At 44.7% G+C, this 17,014-nt stretch overlaps 1 protein-coding gene across 1 annotated transcript in view; it reads left to right on the forward strand.

Moving 5' to 3' along the window:
- Nucleotides 1-17,014, forward strand: part of UNC5A (unc-5 netrin receptor A) — a 319,041-nt gene that overhangs the window by 277,527 nt on the left and 24,500 nt on the right. The window contains exons 12-14 of the mRNA XM_075274664.1: nt 2,056-2,289; nt 6,282-6,431; nt 8,085-8,249. Of these exons, the coding sequence (XP_075130765.1) occupies nt 2,056-2,289; nt 6,282-6,431; nt 8,085-8,249 (549 nt within the window). The remainder of the gene's footprint in view (nt 1-2,055; nt 2,290-6,281; nt 6,432-8,084; nt 8,250-17,014) is intronic.

The raw sequence follows: 17,014 nt of genomic DNA on the forward strand, positions 1-17,014 counted from the left end.
ATACATAGTTTATGAGTTTGGTGTATTCATGAGGGAAGAATAATGTCGCCTCTTTCCACCTGCAGTAACCCAGTAGAGGAAGCTCAAGAGGTTGGAAATAGTAGTAACTGTGTTCACGGCGGCAGTAACCTCTGCCATACCTTCCAGCACTTCTCAAGGACTGATGCAGTATAGAGGGGAACTATGGAGTGATGGTACTCCCTGCAGTATAGTCTGTACCTCTCTTGCAGGGGCAGTCTATTTCTCAAAAGTGAACTTAAAGAGGACCTTTCATGACTGGGGTATATGCGGTGTAATACACCGCTAGAAAGCCGACAGTGTGCCGAATTCAGTACACTATCAGCTTTCCCGTTCTGTGTCCAAGGTGAAGAGCTATCGATACTGGTACTGTAGCTCTTCACTGTCAGAAAAGGGTTTCTGACAGTCAGTCAGGAACGCCCCTTCCTCTAGGTAGCATCTATAGCACTGTACTCTGAGAGGGGGCGTTGCATACCGCCCAGCGATGACGCTGAGTGGTGAGGAATGAAAACACCCCCCCAGTCCTCGTCTAGTATTGTGAAGAGAGGGAGGGGGCATTCCTCACTGCTCTCACAGTACAGCGCAATAGATGCTACTGTGAGGAAGAGCGTTCCTGACTGACTGTCAGAAACGCCCTTCTGATGGTGAAGAGCTACTGTACCGGCACCGATAGCTCTTCACCGGGGGCACAGAAAGGGGAAGCCGCCAGTACGCTGAATTCAGCTTTCTAGCATCTCAAAATGCCTACCTACCAGGACAGTGTCTCACTTTCTAGTTACAAAATGACACTTGGATCTAACTCAGCCAGAAGGATGTCAATCTGACTATCCTCCCTCCATCTTCCATTTTCTCACTAGGGAGGAAGAGACTACAAACACTTGCTCCTTCTAAGTCAAGAAGGAGAGGACTCCCTGTCTCCTCGCCTTCACTAAAATGTTCTAACTTGAGGGCTGTGCCATCTCTTCAGCTCAACCAGGTGGTAGGTTCCAGTAAAGGTCACCGTTACATTGTATGCATGGTAATGTGCATTTTCTGAAAGGGTAATATGATCACCACACTGTGACTTTAACTACTGAGCTATAGCTACAATCTAATGGAATACATTGACTTGTATGACATTTTGTGGGCTGAAAAAGTCACTTAATAATCAGTAGCCATTTAAGAAGTTGTAGTATATCCCTTTAAGCAGTCCCTTTTTCCAGTGTTCCCACAGGGATACAATATACCCTTCACCCCATCCCTTAGGGCTGACAGACTGCTGTGTATATGCACATTGACCATTAACCCCTTTACTGAGATAAGCTACCAAGTATACCGACATTACCTCCTTTACTACCCTAGAGCCTGGGATGCGGACACTTAACTCTTTACTATCCTTGACCAACAAGAATACTAACTATATGCCCATCACTAACCTCCTGACTGGCCTAGATCACCAAGTATACTGATGGTTACCCCTTTGTTGCTATAGACAACCCAGAATACAGACATTAACCTCCACTGCCGCAGCCATGTTGTATAATACTATTGTCATAGACGTTATGTTGCATTTTTGTGTATTCCTGTAGATAGGCGTTTTACAGCTTCATGCACACAGCTGTTGAGCACCTATGGGTCCATTAAAAGGAGCCATAGGAACTTAATGTGTCTGTAGAGGGTAATTGTAGCAGTATGTGAATAAGCCCTATGGATTACAGATTTGTCAAGAGATCCGTAAGTGAATAAGTAATTCATTGGCAGCGTAAAATAGTTTAAACACACTGGAAAGAATCTGTTCATACGTTTCTTTGTGAATCTGGATTGACAGATCAGTCAGACATTAACCCCTCTTAAAATTTGACATAGTTGAGTTCATTTGGAATTTAGCGACCTGAGAAATTCACGAAGCGGTAATGGCAGCCATATTTACAGGCACTCCCTCTGGGTTACAAATGATTGTCAGAAAGTAAATAACAACTGTTTTTATTGCACATACACAGAAGCTTTTCCCATTAGAGGTGGTCTCCTGATCCTATGTGTATGACTTACATTTAACAGGACGTCTTGCAACTTGACGGTGGAAGTCCATCGCACCTTTATTATTGTCACCTCGAGTCCCACAGCTGTTACCTATTCACCGAGCAGCTGGGACGCTTTGCTTTGGTGGGAGAGTCTCTCAGCATGTCCGCCACCAAGCGCCTGAAGCTGCTGCTCTTCGCCCCCACCTCCTGCACAAGTTTGGAGTATAACCTGCGAGTGTACTGCATCCCCGACACACAAGATGCCATGAAGGTGAGTGAGAGGGGAAAGCCACACATAAACCACAGCTATTAAAGTCTGGATGTGGTTCACTGACTGTAATGACAGGAGACTGTTGATTATCGAGCACATAAAATATGATGTAATACTATAATTCACGACTTGCTCCATTGAGGGAGATGGTCTATGGAACTGCTTAGGAGAATTACGGGAGGATTGCAGGCTTATAGGAACAAAGTCAAACTATTGGCCTTATTAAAAGCGTAATAGCACAATGCCCTGACTCCTAAATAGGAGTGACCTATTGAATCTACAATTCATGACACGTATTAAAATAAAGAAATCAACATGAAGAGATATTAGTGAATGCATTATACAGGATACAAGCCATATTGTCTAATGAGTGGTGTATATTGTATTATGGGAATGCTGCAATATTTCCATATTGTATTTTGTAATAAATGTGGTGAACATTAGGGTTGAGCAATCGGGATCGGAAAAGATCGGATTCCGATCGTCGATCGAGTAAATTTCACGATCACAATCGGAATTCTGATCCCGATCTTTTGTGGCGAGATTGAGGTCGGAGGTTATCTCAAGATCGGCTCAACCCTATTCTTGTATATATCATTAATAGGGTTGAGCGATCGGGATCGGGAAAGAACGGATCCCGATCGGGGATCGAGCAAATTTCACGATCGGGATCGGCTGGAAAATGATAGAAAAATGGATTTTAAAAACGATCCTGAAACTTCAAAATCGGCTCAACACCAGTGATCATCTCTATATTTTTGTAGGCCAGTGATATCTGGTTTACATTGAACCATAATTGGTTACATAGTTACATAGTTACATAGTAGATGAGGTTGGATAAAGACATTAGTCCATCAAGTCCAACCTATAACCCTACAGTGTTGATCCAGGGGAGGGCAAAAAAAAAAACCATGAGGCTCATGCCAATTGCCCTATTTCAGGGGAAAAAATTCCTTCCCGACTCCAAATCTGGCAGTCAGTATAAAACCCTGGATCAACGTGTCCTTAAAGTCTAGAGTCCATAACCTGCTATATTTTTCTCTTCAAGAAAGGCATCCAGGCCCTCTTTGAACTTGTTCAGTGAATCCGCCATCACCACTTCCTGGGGCAGAGAGTTCCAGAGCCTCGTTGTTCTTACTGTGAAGAATCCCCTTCTATGTTTCTGGTGAAACCTTCTCTCCTCCAGACGTACAGGATGTCCTCTTGTCGCTGTCACTGGCCTAGGAGTAAAAATATCCTTAGAAAGTTCTTTGTATTGTCCCTTCATGTATTTGTAGATTGTTATTAGATCTCCCCGTAGACGTCTTTTCTCTAAACTGAATAACCCCAAGTTTGTTAATCTATCGTTGTACTCCAGTCCACCCATTCCCCTAATCATTTTGGTTGCCCGTCTTTGCACTTTTTCAAGTTCACTTATGTCTTTCTTGTATATCGGGGCCCAAAATTGTGCACAATATTCTAAGTGTGGCCGTACCAGTGATTTGTATAGAGGCATAACTATGTCCTTGTCATGAGAATCTAGACCTCTTTTGATGCATCCCATAATTTTATTTGCCTTGGCAGCAGCTGCCTGACACTGGTCATTAAAGGTAAGCTTGCTGTCCACCAAAATCCCTAAGTCTTTTTCATGGACAGTCTTACCCAGTAATTTACTATTTAGTACATAGTCGTGCATTTTATTACGTCGCCCAAAGTGCATTACTTTACATTTGTCAACATTAAACTTCATTTGCCAAGTCTCCGCCCATGCTTCCAGTTTCCTTAGATCCCCTTGTAATATTCTACTATCCTCCTCATTATTGATTACCCTACAAAGTTTAGTATCACATGCAAATATGGACACCCTGCTTTTTAAACCCTCTACCAGGTCATTAATAAAGATATTAAACAAGAGAGGACCTAATACTGCCCCCTGCGGCACCCCACTGGTGACTGTGGCCCAGTCTGAATATTTACCATTAACAAGTACCCTCTGTTTCCTATCAGTGAGCCAGTTGCTAACCCAAATGCATATGTTTTCCCCCAGTCCCAACAATCGCATTTTGCATACCAACCGTTTATGTGGAACAGTATCAAAAGCCTTTGAAAAGTCCAGGTACACCACGTCTACTGCATTACCCATGTCCAGTCTTGAACTGACCTCCTCATAGAAGCTGATCAGATTAGTCTGACAGGACCGATTCCTCATAAACCCATGCTGATTTGGTGTTATAAGATTATTTACATTGAGATGCTCCAGGATAGCATCGCTTAGAAAGCCCTCAAATATCTTTTTTTTATTTTTTATTTTTATTAATAAATTTTTCTTTACATGATAAAATCAAACAATCAACAAAACAACAGCAACACAACAACAATTCAAAGTAAATATGAAGACACAATCCGACATATAAAGGGGGGGGGGGAGTCCATTAGGGCCCCCCAATAAATCTCCTGAACATCTTTTGATTTCCATGCAAAGAATAGCACTCAGGGGATCAAGGAAACATAAAGTAGAAGTGAGAGATCTGTTCCTAATCAGAGACGGGGAGGGAAGACCAGGTGTGTCCAATCATTCTCCCCAAATTTTTTTCAAATTTAGTTTGGGCCTTTCTTTGTGTATATACTCCCCTCTCCAGCTTAATAGTATTATTAACGCTAGATATCAATTCCACCAGAGAAGGAGGGCTTGGCTCCAACCAATGATAAGCAATCAATTTTATTGCCTGGTATAATACCCTAGACAACCCTATAAATTCCAGGCTTTTCGCATCCACACCCTCCCCCAAATGACCTAGGAGGCAAACTAATGGTGAGCACAGAAGTGTAATAGAATACACCGAGCCAAGCAAGAACCGTAGCTGATTCCAGTAATTGGTTAACTCCCGACACTCTCACATCATATGCAGGAGATGTGCGGGTTCCATACTACAGCGGGGGCATTTGGCATCAGAACAGATATGCATACGGAACAGTCTCTGTGGAGTTCTATAGACCCTATGCAAGAGATAAATATGAGGCAGTCTCTGCACTTCAATAGGGGACAGTATAGGGGTCAGGGCTAACACATTTCCCATGTTTCCTCGTCCACCACACCAACTCAAGCTGTCATCTTAACAGGTGTGAATATCTCTAAGCTTTATACAAAACCAGGAGAAACCAAAGTATTGTGTTTTAAAATAAGTTATATCTCAAGGCATAACCTGAATCTCCTGAGTGTCATTACAACTGTAACAGACTTGCCCGGCATTGACTGTCTATCTACCCCCTGTGAGATTTATAGTACTGGTGTCTTCTTCAGTGCTAGGTCTTCAGCCCCTCAGACCCCAGGGTCTTGGTTTCACTGTTACATCTGCTCTTGCTAAAACTACACCAAGCAGTGCATAGAAAGCATTAGATACTGAAGGAGACTGAGTTTTCTCAGTGCTTTTTCAGGTACTAAAAGCACAAAGATTAAAAAAAAAAAAAAAAAAAAAAAACTGCCCTGCTTTAGTAAAGAAAAGGCACACGTTAAACTGCTTGAAGTAACGTCTTAAGATTAATCCTTACAATTTCAGCGGAGCGGTGTTATGCTGCTTTTCATTGTTTAAGAATGTTGGAAGAAACCACTTATCGCTAAAGCTCCGTTACATCCGTCTATCAGGATGTGCATTGTTGGCCTCTTTAGAGAGTTCTCACTTGAACTTTGTTTCTCATCAACTCAAGATTGTTCATCAGCTGTGTAAGAAAGCCAGCTGTGCCCAAGCAGGCATTTGTACCCCTGAGGATGGTCGCCAGCTTCCACTATAGGGTCACCGACCCTCTACACACACAGGAAGCTCACAAACAAACAGATTCAAGCACCACTTAATATCTGAAACTGCATATGATGGATGCAAATTGTCTGCACAAGCAAAGATCTGGGTGCACGTAGCTGTACTAATGCCGAGATGCTATCTGAACGTTTTCTTCATATGCATTAATCATATACAACATGTTTTATCTCTTTCTAATTGTGTGCATTTTTCCCTTAGGAGGTCATACAGCTGGAGAAACAACAGGGGGGGCAGATGTTAGATGAGCCACGGATCTTACATTTTAAGGATAGTTATCACAATCTACGCCTTTCTGTGCATGATATGCACAGCACCATGTGGAAGAGCAAGCTCTTGGCCAGCTACCAGGTAGAATTGCGTCTTACTAAGCCCTGCACCACTTCAGCATAAAAACATTTGATTAATGACAACCGATAGAAACAGCACTCAACATTAATAGGAGAATTGCTGGAAGCTTTTACTTTTCTCTGCCTTCATTTGCATTTACTTTAGTTTATTATTTAACCATAGCTTAAAGTGGATCTGTCACCAGACACAAAATACTAAATGCCATACATCATGTAAGTCTTACTGTGCCCCTGAACAATTTGACTTTATTTTCTTTTGTAATCCATCCAGCCATTCAAAAGATATGGCCCCTGGTGAGTTATATGAAAGCTAGCTCTGAATCTCCAACTGGGCGGGAACCTTATTTTATCAGACAATTACAAAAGATTAGCGCCCATTTGGTGATTAAAAGCTAATTTACATATTAGGGCGGGTTCAGATCTGCGACCCGGTATCCGCTTTCAGGTTTCCGTTTTCTGCCTGAGAAGATGGACAGATGTAAACCGGCAGTCACTTTTCAAACCCATTCATTTAAATGGGTTTGCAAAGTATTTGCCCGTGAGCACCCGCGAGCGTCTTCTGGTCTCCGCAGAGAAACGTTGTTTTTTTTTTAACCGGACACAAAGTCGGACATGCAGGACTTTGTGTCTGGTTAATAACAAACGGTTTCGCAGCAGAGACCACATAACGCTCACGGGCGCTCACAGGCGGACACTGTCTGCCGGGTTTCTGTCTCCTGTCGGCAGAAGATGGAAACCCACAAAGCGGAGACCGGGCGCAGGTGTGAACCCACCCTAAGCCCCACTGTATGGGAAAGTGTGCAGATATACATTTTACAGAGATACAGTAATGTACAGAATAGCAAAACCAGATACGTAGACTACAGAAGTAGAGTTAAACTATAATGGAAAAATTTTTACCCGTGTGTTTGACCTACCTCTGATTTTGTCTCTTAATCACTGATCAAACACTGACTGTATGACTTTATTCACACGTCCGCATCCCCAACCTGCTCATTTTCAGGTGGTGCGCTGTCCATGGTTGATCCTTTCTATGTAATTCTCTGTATAAAGAATATGTCTGGGTCCTTTTCTATCACAGACCCATAGACTTCCATTGATGTGATACATCAGCATGAGGGCGTGATTCAGTTGTTTATGGCGTACCTATTTGCCATCCGAATGCCATCATACGTACGTGAAATACAGATGTGTGAACAAGGCCTAATAGTGGTAGCATGCAAGCCATTTTTCCGATATAATAACCGGTGGCAGATGATTGCATCAAACTAATTGAAATACTTGTCTTACAATTTATTACATTTTTTTTTCACATTTCTGCAAACCGTCATTCTGTAACTATGACAACTGAGGAGTTCTGAATGATAATTCACTGTGAGGCATATTATTTTACATACTTGTCATGGGTTTTTAAGTAGATGCTCAGGCCCAGCCACAATTTTTTGTATCATTGTGCAAAGAGATGCTATACATACCATAATAAATCCTTACTCGAGGGCACCCACTATAGAGCCTTTCATGCCTGTGCATTAGGGGGCTAGATAATGATGTCTTACATCAGTGGGACTTCATCTGTCAAGGAGCCGGGGGCACGGTAAATATAAGATGCTTAGGGCTGGTCATCATCTCATAATGGTTTTTGTCTTTATTGCAGGAGATCCCATTCTATCATATCTGGAATGGCGTACATGGGAATCTTCACTGTACATTCACACTGGAGCGCTTCAGTCTCAGCACATGTGAACTCTCCTGCCGGGTTTGGGTATGGCAAGTGGAAGGCGATGGTCAGAGTTTCAACATCAATATTAACCTAAATAAGGTGAGAGGAGAAGTCAGCTTGTAAAAAAAATGAGCCCTATTATCTTTAAGATAATATAAAAATGAAAAAGAAAAAACAGCTTTGAAGAAAGAAAGACCAGGTTTCATCACTTTGGTCTATGGCACATCTCCTGGAATGGTGCACCAGGGAGTGTAAACCCCTTGACCCTACTTATCTGCAGAACTAGCAACTAGCATCATGTATAAGGTCAAACCACTGAGCTTCAATAAACACTGTGTTCCCTTTGTACTGCCAGTCTGTTGGGGTTTAGGGGTCAAAAACCCATCAATCACACATTAAAGACCTACACAAAGCAAAGAATCATGAGTGTCTCCCTATAGATTTAATAGGGCAAAGAAAAGCACATCAAATCTCAATGAAAACACAGTTTTTTGTTAGCATTTTTGCTATGTGGCGCCTTACTTTTTCTTCCATGGGTGTCACCAAGTGTTGCAGCTAATCTTTGCTGGTAGGAGTGGTTATCCATCTGATAATATCTACCCTATATAACATAGATGTAAGCTGGTGCGGATACACACCTCAAAGGGGACCTTTCGTGTCCTCTGACATCAGTGGTATTATATACCGCTAGAAAGCTGAGAGTGTACTGAAGTCATAACACTGTCAGCTTTGCTGGTTTGCGTTAGTCTTGGCACCAGTATCCCTCCACTGTCAGAAGTGCGGTCCTTACAGTTAGTGTTATTGCTGGGCTGTGCGGAGCGCCTCCCTGACAGTACAAGGCTACAGAAGAGTGCTGTCAGGAGTGGTGGTCCTCACTGTCCAGCTTTCTAGCACCGATGTCAGAGGACCTGAAAGGTTCTCTAAACCAGTTGGCTGTTTCCCCTTTGTCTGTACAGACTGCGCATGGAGCTTGACCCTGGCACAGACTTGTCGCAGGGTGCTACAGCATGGACTTTTTAGAGCTAATAGTTGTAAAGGTTGGACTACATGTTATGTTGCATATTCCACAGGTTATGACTTGCACTGTGTATTGGGTATTGCATTGGTGAGAATGTGTTAATTTAACTGGTGCAGGTCATCGTGCAGTCAATGCTTTGGAGGTTTGCCAGATCATACAATAGCTCTTAATAGGAGGGCAGTGTTGCACCACATGGAGAAGTTGAGTGTTGGAGGTTTCCCAGGTTACATAGGGTGGGAACACTATTTAATCGGCCTATCCCTTGATTGGAGATGGGTAGTCAGACAGTCTGCTTGAGGGGCAGCAGCTTGTTTCTAGAAGGTTGGCTTTAGACATAGTCATAACGAGAGACATGTATGTAGGCACCTCTTTACTGATGCTTCACTGGCAGGTGTCATCGACAACCCTGGATACTCAGTGTTGCGTCGTGTTGTGAGCACCTCGGCACAGTAAATAACAAGCAGTTATAGTTCCAGTTAACTTTTACTTTTTTGGGGCAGTTGTGGACTTTTTAATAGTAAAAGGGGTTGTTAGGGGGCATTATGAACATGGGGGGTCATTTATATATGGACTATTAGGGGGTGATTATGAATACTGGAGGGGGAGTCATTTATATAAAGAGCCATTAGGGGGCATTACGAATAGAGATGAGCGAACAGTGTTCTATCGAACTCATGTTCGATCGGATATTAGGCTGTTCGGCATGTTCGAATCGAATCGAACACCGCGTGGTAAAGTGCGCCATTACTCGATTCCCCTCCCACCTTCCCTGGCGCCTTTTTTGCTCCAATAACAGCGCAGGGTAGGTGGGACAGGAACTACGACACCGGTGACGTTGAAAAAAGTAGGCAAAACCCATTGGCTGCCGAATACATGTGACCTCTAATTTAAAAGAACAGCGCCGCCCAGGTTCGCGTCATTCTGAGCTTGCAATTCACCGAGGACGGAGGTTTCCGTCCAGCTAGCTAGGGCTTAGATTCTGGGTAGGCAGGGACAGGCTAGGATAGGAAGGAGAAGACAACCAACAGCTCTTGTAAGAGCTAAATTCCAGGGAGAAGCTTGTCAGTGTAACGTGGCACTGACGGGCTCAATCGCCGCAACCCAGCTTTCCCAGGATCCTGAATGGAATACACTGTCAGTGTATTCCCGTATACCCGATATATACCCCGATACCCGTTCCAACGGTGTGCCCCCCCACCTTCACCCCAGAAATACCCTGCAAGTCCCCTAGCAATAGAATTGGGGCTATATACACCCACAATTTTTACTACTGGTATACAGTGCCATTGTCTGACTGGGAATTCAAAGAATATATTGGGAATACAAATACCCTCATTTCTTGCTACTGCCATATAGTGCCAGTGTCTGACTGGGAATTCAAAGAATATATTGGGGTTACGTGCACCCACAATTTTTACTACTGGTATACAGTGCCATTGTCTGACTGGGAATTCAAAGAATATATTGGGAATACAAATACCCTCATTTCTTGCTACTGCCATATAGTGCCAGTGTCTGACTGGGAATTCAAAGAATATATTGGGGTTACGTGCACCCACAATTTTTACTACTGGTATACAGTGCCATTGTCTGACTGGGAATTCAAAGAGTATATTGGGAATACAAATACCCTCATTTCTTGCTACTGCCATATAGTGCCAGTGTCTGACTGGGAATTCAAAGAATATATTGGGGTTACGTGCACCCACAATTTTTACTACTGGTATACAGTGCCATTGTCTGACTGGGAATTCAAAGAATATATTGGGGTTATAAATACCCTCATTTCTTGCTACTGCCATATAGTGCCAGTTTCTGACTGGTAATTCAAAGAATATATTGGGGTTACGTGCACCCACAATTTTTACTACTGGTATACAGTGCCATTGTCTGACTGGGAATTCAAAGAGTATATTGGGAATACAAATACCCTCATTTCTTGCTACTGCCATATAGTGCCAGTTTCTGACTGGTAATTCAAAGAATATATTGGGGTTACGTGCACCCACAATTTTTACTACTGGTATACAGTGCCATTGTCTGACTGGGAATTCAAAGAATATATTGGGGTTATAAATACCCTCATTTCTTGCTACTGCCATATAGTGCCAGTTTCTGACTGGTAATTCAAAGAATATATTGGGGTTACGTGCACCCACAATTTTTACTACTGGTATACAGTGCCATTGTTTGACTGGGAATTCAAAGAGTATATTGGGAATACAAATACCCTCATTTCTTGCTACTGCCATATAGTGCCAGTTTCTGACTGGTAATTCAAAGAATATATTGGGGTTACGTGCACCCACAATTTTTACTACTGGTATACAGTGCCATTGTCTGACTGGGAATTCAAAGAGTATATTGGGAATACAAATACCCTCATTTCTTGCTACTGCCATATAGTGCCAGTTTCTGACTGGTAATTCAAAGAATATATTGGGGTTACGTGCACCCACAATTTTTACTACTGGTATACAGTGCCATTGTCTGACTGGGAATTCAAAGAATATATTGGGGTTATAAATACCCTCATTTCTTGCTACTGCCATATAGTGCCAGTTTCTGACTGGTAATTCAAAGAATATATTGGGGTTACGTGCACCCACAATTTTTACTACTGGTATACAGTGCCATTGTCTGACTGGGAATTCAAAGAGTATATTGGGAATACAAATACCCTCATTTCTTGCTACTGCCATATAGTGCCAGTTTCTGACTGGGAATTCAAAGAATATATTGGGGTTACGTGCACCCACAATTTTTACTACTGGTATACAGTGCCATTGTCTGACTGGGAATTCAAAGAATATATTGGGGTTATAAATACCCTCATTTCTTGCTACTGCCATATAGTGCCAGTTTCTGACTGGTAATTCAAAGAATATATTGGGGTTACGTGCACCCACAATTTTTACTACTGGTATACAGTGCCATTGTCTGACTGGGAATTCAAAGAGTATATTGGGAATACAAATACCCTCATTTCTTGCTACTGCCATATAGTGCCAGTTTCTGACTGGTAATTCAAAGAATATATTGGGGTTACGTGCACCCACAATTTTTACTACTGGTATACAGTGCCATTGTCTGACTGGGAATTCAAAGAATATATTGGGGTTATAAATACCCTCATTTCTTGCTACTGCCATATAGTGCCAGTTTCTGACTGGTAATTCAAAGAATATATTGGGGTTACGTGCACCCACAATTTTTACTACTGGTATACAGTGCCATTGTCTGACTGGGAATTCAAAGAGTATATTGGGAATACAAATACCCTCATTTCTTGCTACTGCCATATAGTGCCAGTTTCTGACTGGGAATTCAAAGAATATATTGGGGTTACGTGCACCCACAATTTTTACTACTGGTATACAGTGCCATTGTCTGACTGGGAATTCAAAGAATATATTGGGGTTATAAATACCCTCATTTCTTGCTACTGCCATATAGTGCCAGTTTCTGACTGGTAATTCAAAGAATATATTGGGGTTACGTGCACCCACAATTTTTACTACTGGTATACAGTGCCATTGTCTGACTGGGAATTCAAAGAGTATATTGGGAATACAAATACCCTCATTTCTTGCTACTGCCATATAGTGCCAGTTTCTGACTGGGAATTCAAAGAATATATTGGGGTTACGTGCACCCACAATTTTTACTACTGGTATACAGTGCCATTGTCTGACTGGGAATTCAAAGAATATATTGGGGTTATAAATACCCTCATTTCTTGCTACTGCCATATAGTGCCAGTTTCTGACTGGTAATTCAAAGAATATATTGGGGTTACGTGCACCCACAATTTTTACTACTGGTATACAGTGCCATTGTCTGACTGGGAATTCAAAGAGTATATTGGGAATACAAATACCCTCATTTCTTGCTACTGCCATATAGTGCCAGTTTCTGACTGGGAATTCAAAGAATATATTGGGGTTACGTGCACCCACAATTTTTACTACTGGTATACAGTGCCATTGTCTTACTGGGAATTCAAAGAATATATTGGGGTTATAAATACCCTCATTTCTTGCTACTGCCATATAGTGCCAGTTTCTGACTGGGAATTCAAAGAATATATTGGGGTTACGTGCACCCACAATTTTTACTACTGGTATACAGTGCCATTGTCTGACTGGGAATTCAAAGAATATATTGGGGTTATAAATACCCTCATTTCTTGCTACTGCCATATAGTGCCAGTTTCTGACTGGTAATTCAAAGAATATATTGGGGTTACGTGCACCCACAATTTTTACTACTGGTATACAGTGCCATTGTCTGACTGGGAATTCAAAGAGTATATTGGGAATACAAATACCCTCATTTCTTGCTACTGCCATATAGTGCCAGTTTCTGACTGGGAATTCAAAGAATATATTGGGGTTACGTGCACCCACAATTTTTACTACTGGTATACAGTGCCATTGTCTGACTGGGAATTTAAAGAGTATATTGGGAATACAAATACCCTCATTTCTTGCTACTGCCATATAGTGCCAGTGTCTGACTGGGAATTCAAAGAATATATTGGGGTTACGTGCACCCACAATTTTTACTACTGGTATACAGTGCCAATTTCTAACTAGGAATTCAAAATGCGCAAGGCTCCCGGAAAGGGACGTGGACGAGGCCGTGGGCGAGGTCGGGGGAATGGTTCTGGGGAGCAAGGTAGCAGTGAAGCCACAGGGCGTCCCGTGCCTACTCCTGTGGGGCAGCAAGCATTGCGCCACTCCACAGTGCCAGGGTTGCTTGCCACATTAACTAAACTGCAGGGTACAAACCTTAGTAGGCCCGAGAACCAGGAACAGGTCTTGCAATGGCTGTCAGAGAACGCTTACAGCACATTGTCCAGCAGCCAGTCAGACTCTGCCTCCTCTCCTCCTATTACCCAACAGTCTTGTCTTCCTTCCTCCCAAAATTCCGAAGCTTTACAGAACAATAACCCAAACTGTCCCTGCTCCCCAGAGCTGTTCTCCGCTCCTTTCATTGTCCCTCAACCTGCCTCTCCACGTCACGATTCCACGAACCTAACAGAGGAGCATCTGTGTCCAGATGCTCAAACACTAGAGTCTCCTCCATCTCCGTTCGATTTGGTGGTGGATGACCAGCAACCCACCCTCATCGACGATGATGTGACGCAGTTGCCGTCAGGGCATCCAGTTGACCGGCGCATTGTGCGGGAGGAGGAGATGAGACAGGAGTTGGAAGAGGAAGTGGTGGATGATGAGGACACTGACCCGACCTGGACAGGGGGGATGTCAAGCGGGGAAAGTAGTGTGGATGTTGAGGCAGGTGCAGCACCAAAAAGGGTAGCTAGAGGCAGAGGCAGAGGTCAGCAGCTTAGGCGAAGCCAGGCCACACCCGGAATCTCCCAAGATGTTCCAGTTCGTACCCAGCCCCGAAAAACTCCCAACTCGAGGGCACGTTTCTCGAAGGTGTGGAGTTTTTTCAAGGAATGCGCCGAGGACAGATATAGTGTTGTCTGCACAATTTGCCTCTCGAAATTGATTAGGGGCTCTGAGAAGAGCAACCTGTCCACCACTTCAATGCGCCGTCATTTGGAATCCAAGCACTGGAATCAGTGGCAGGCAGCAACGGCAGGACAAAGGCCGCCTGCCGTTCACGCCACTGCCACTGCCTCTGCCACTGCCTCTGCCTCTGCCACTGCCACTGCTGACTGTGCTGGCGATGCACTCCAGAGGACGAGCCAGGACACCACTTCATCTGCCTCCGCCACTTTGTTGACTTCTACCTCATCCTCCCCTGGTCCTGTCTTATCTCCTTCTCCTGCACCATCAAAGGCACCATCAGGCGTTTCTTTACAACAACCCACCATCTCTCAGACATTGGAGCGGCGGCAGAAATACACTGCTAACCACCCACACGCGCAAGCCTTGAACGCCAACATCGCTAAACTGCTGGCCCAGGAGATGTTGGCGTTCCGGCTTGTTGAAACTCCCGCCTTCCTGGACCTGATGGCAACTGCGGCACCTCGCTATGCCGTCCCTAGCCGTCACTACTTCTCCCGGTGTGCCGTCCCCGCCTTGCACCAGCACGTGTCACTCAACATCAGGCGGGCCCTTAGTTCCGCGCTTTGCACAAAGGTCCACTTGACCACCGACGCGTGGACAAGTGCATGCGGACAGGGACGCTACATTTCACTGACGGCACACTGGGTGAATGTAGTTGAGGCTGGGACTGCTTCCCAAACTGGCCCGGTGTACCTCGTCTCCCCGCCTAACATTCCTGGCAGGGACACGAGAAGAACACCCCCCTCCTCCTCCTCCTCTACCGCCTCCTCCTCCGCCACCGCCTCCTCCTCCGCCACCGCCTCCTCCTCCGCTGTTAGATTGACCCCAGCTACGAGTTGGAAACGTTGCAGCACTGGCGTTGGTAGACGTCAGCAGGCTGTGCTGAAGCTGATCAGCTTGGGGGACAGACAGCACACTGCCTCCGAGGTGAGGGATGCCCTCCTCGATGAGACGGCAATATGGTTTGAGCCGCTGCACCTGGGCCCAGGCATGGTCGTTTGTGATAACGGCCGGAACCTGGTAGCAGCTCTGGAGCTTGCCGGACTCCAACATGTTCCATGCCTGGCCCACGTCTTCAACCTAGTGGTGCAACGTTTCCTAAAGAGCTACCCCAATGTTCCAGAGCTACTGGTGAAAGTGCGGCGCATGTGCGCCCACTTTCGCAAGTCGACAGTAGCCGCTGCTAGCTTAAAATCTCTCCAGCAACGCCTGCATGTGCCACAACACCGGCTTTTGTGCGACGTCCCCACACGCTGGAACTCAACGTTTCAGATGTTGAATAGAGTGGTTGAGCAGCAGAGACCTTTGATGGAATACCAGCTACAAAACCCTAGGGTGCCACAAAGTCAGCTGCCTCAGTTTCACATCCATGAGTGGCCATGGATGAGAGACCTTTGTGACATCCTACGGGTCTTTGAGGAGTCCACAAGGAGGGTGAGCTCTGAGGATGCGATGGTGAGCCTTACAATCCCGCTCTTGTGTGTTCTGAGAGAATCCCTGATTGACATCAGGGATAACTCAGATCACACAGAGGAGTTAGGGATAGCATCCGATCTGTCACAGCTGGAGAGTAGGTCCACACATCTGTCCGCTTCACTGCGTTTAATGGAGGAGGAGGAGGAGGAAGAAGAGTTGTCCGATGATGTGATGGTGATACAGGAGGCTTCCGGGCAACTTCGAATCGTCCCATTGTTGCAGCACGGATGGGTAGACATGGAGGATGAGGAGGAAATGGAGATTGAACTTTCCGGTGGGGCCAGAGGAGTCATGCCAACTAACACTGTGGCAGACATGGCTGAGTTCATGTTGGGGTGCTTTACAACCGACAAGCGTATTGTCAAAATCATGGAGGACAACCAGTACTGGATCTTTGCTATCCTTGACCCCCGGTATAAAAACAACATCTCGTCTTTTATTCCGGTAGAGGGGAGGGCCAATCGCATCAATGCTTGCCACAGGCAATTGGTGCAGAATATGATGGAGATGTTTCCAGCATGTGACGTTGGCGGCAGGGAGGGCAGTTCCTCCAGTAGGCAACCAAGTTCTCACCGGTCCACACAAACGAGGGGCACACTGTCTAAGGTCTGGGACACCTTGATGGCACCCCCTCGCCAAAGTGCCGCCACGGAGGGTCCTAGTGTCACCAGGCGTGAGAAGTATAGGCGCATGTTGCGGGAATACCTTTCCGACCACAGCCCTGTCCTCTCCGACCCCTCTGCGCCCTACACGTATTGGGTGTCGAAGTTGGACCTGTGGCTTGAACTTGCCCTATATGCCTTGGAGGTGCTGTCCTGTCCTGCCGC

Source organism: Leptodactylus fuscus, chromosome 5, assembly GCF_031893055.1.
Source record: "Leptodactylus fuscus isolate aLepFus1 chromosome 5, aLepFus1.hap2, whole genome shotgun sequence".
Taxonomy (NCBI): Eukaryota; Metazoa; Chordata; class Amphibia; order Anura; family Leptodactylidae; genus Leptodactylus; species Leptodactylus fuscus.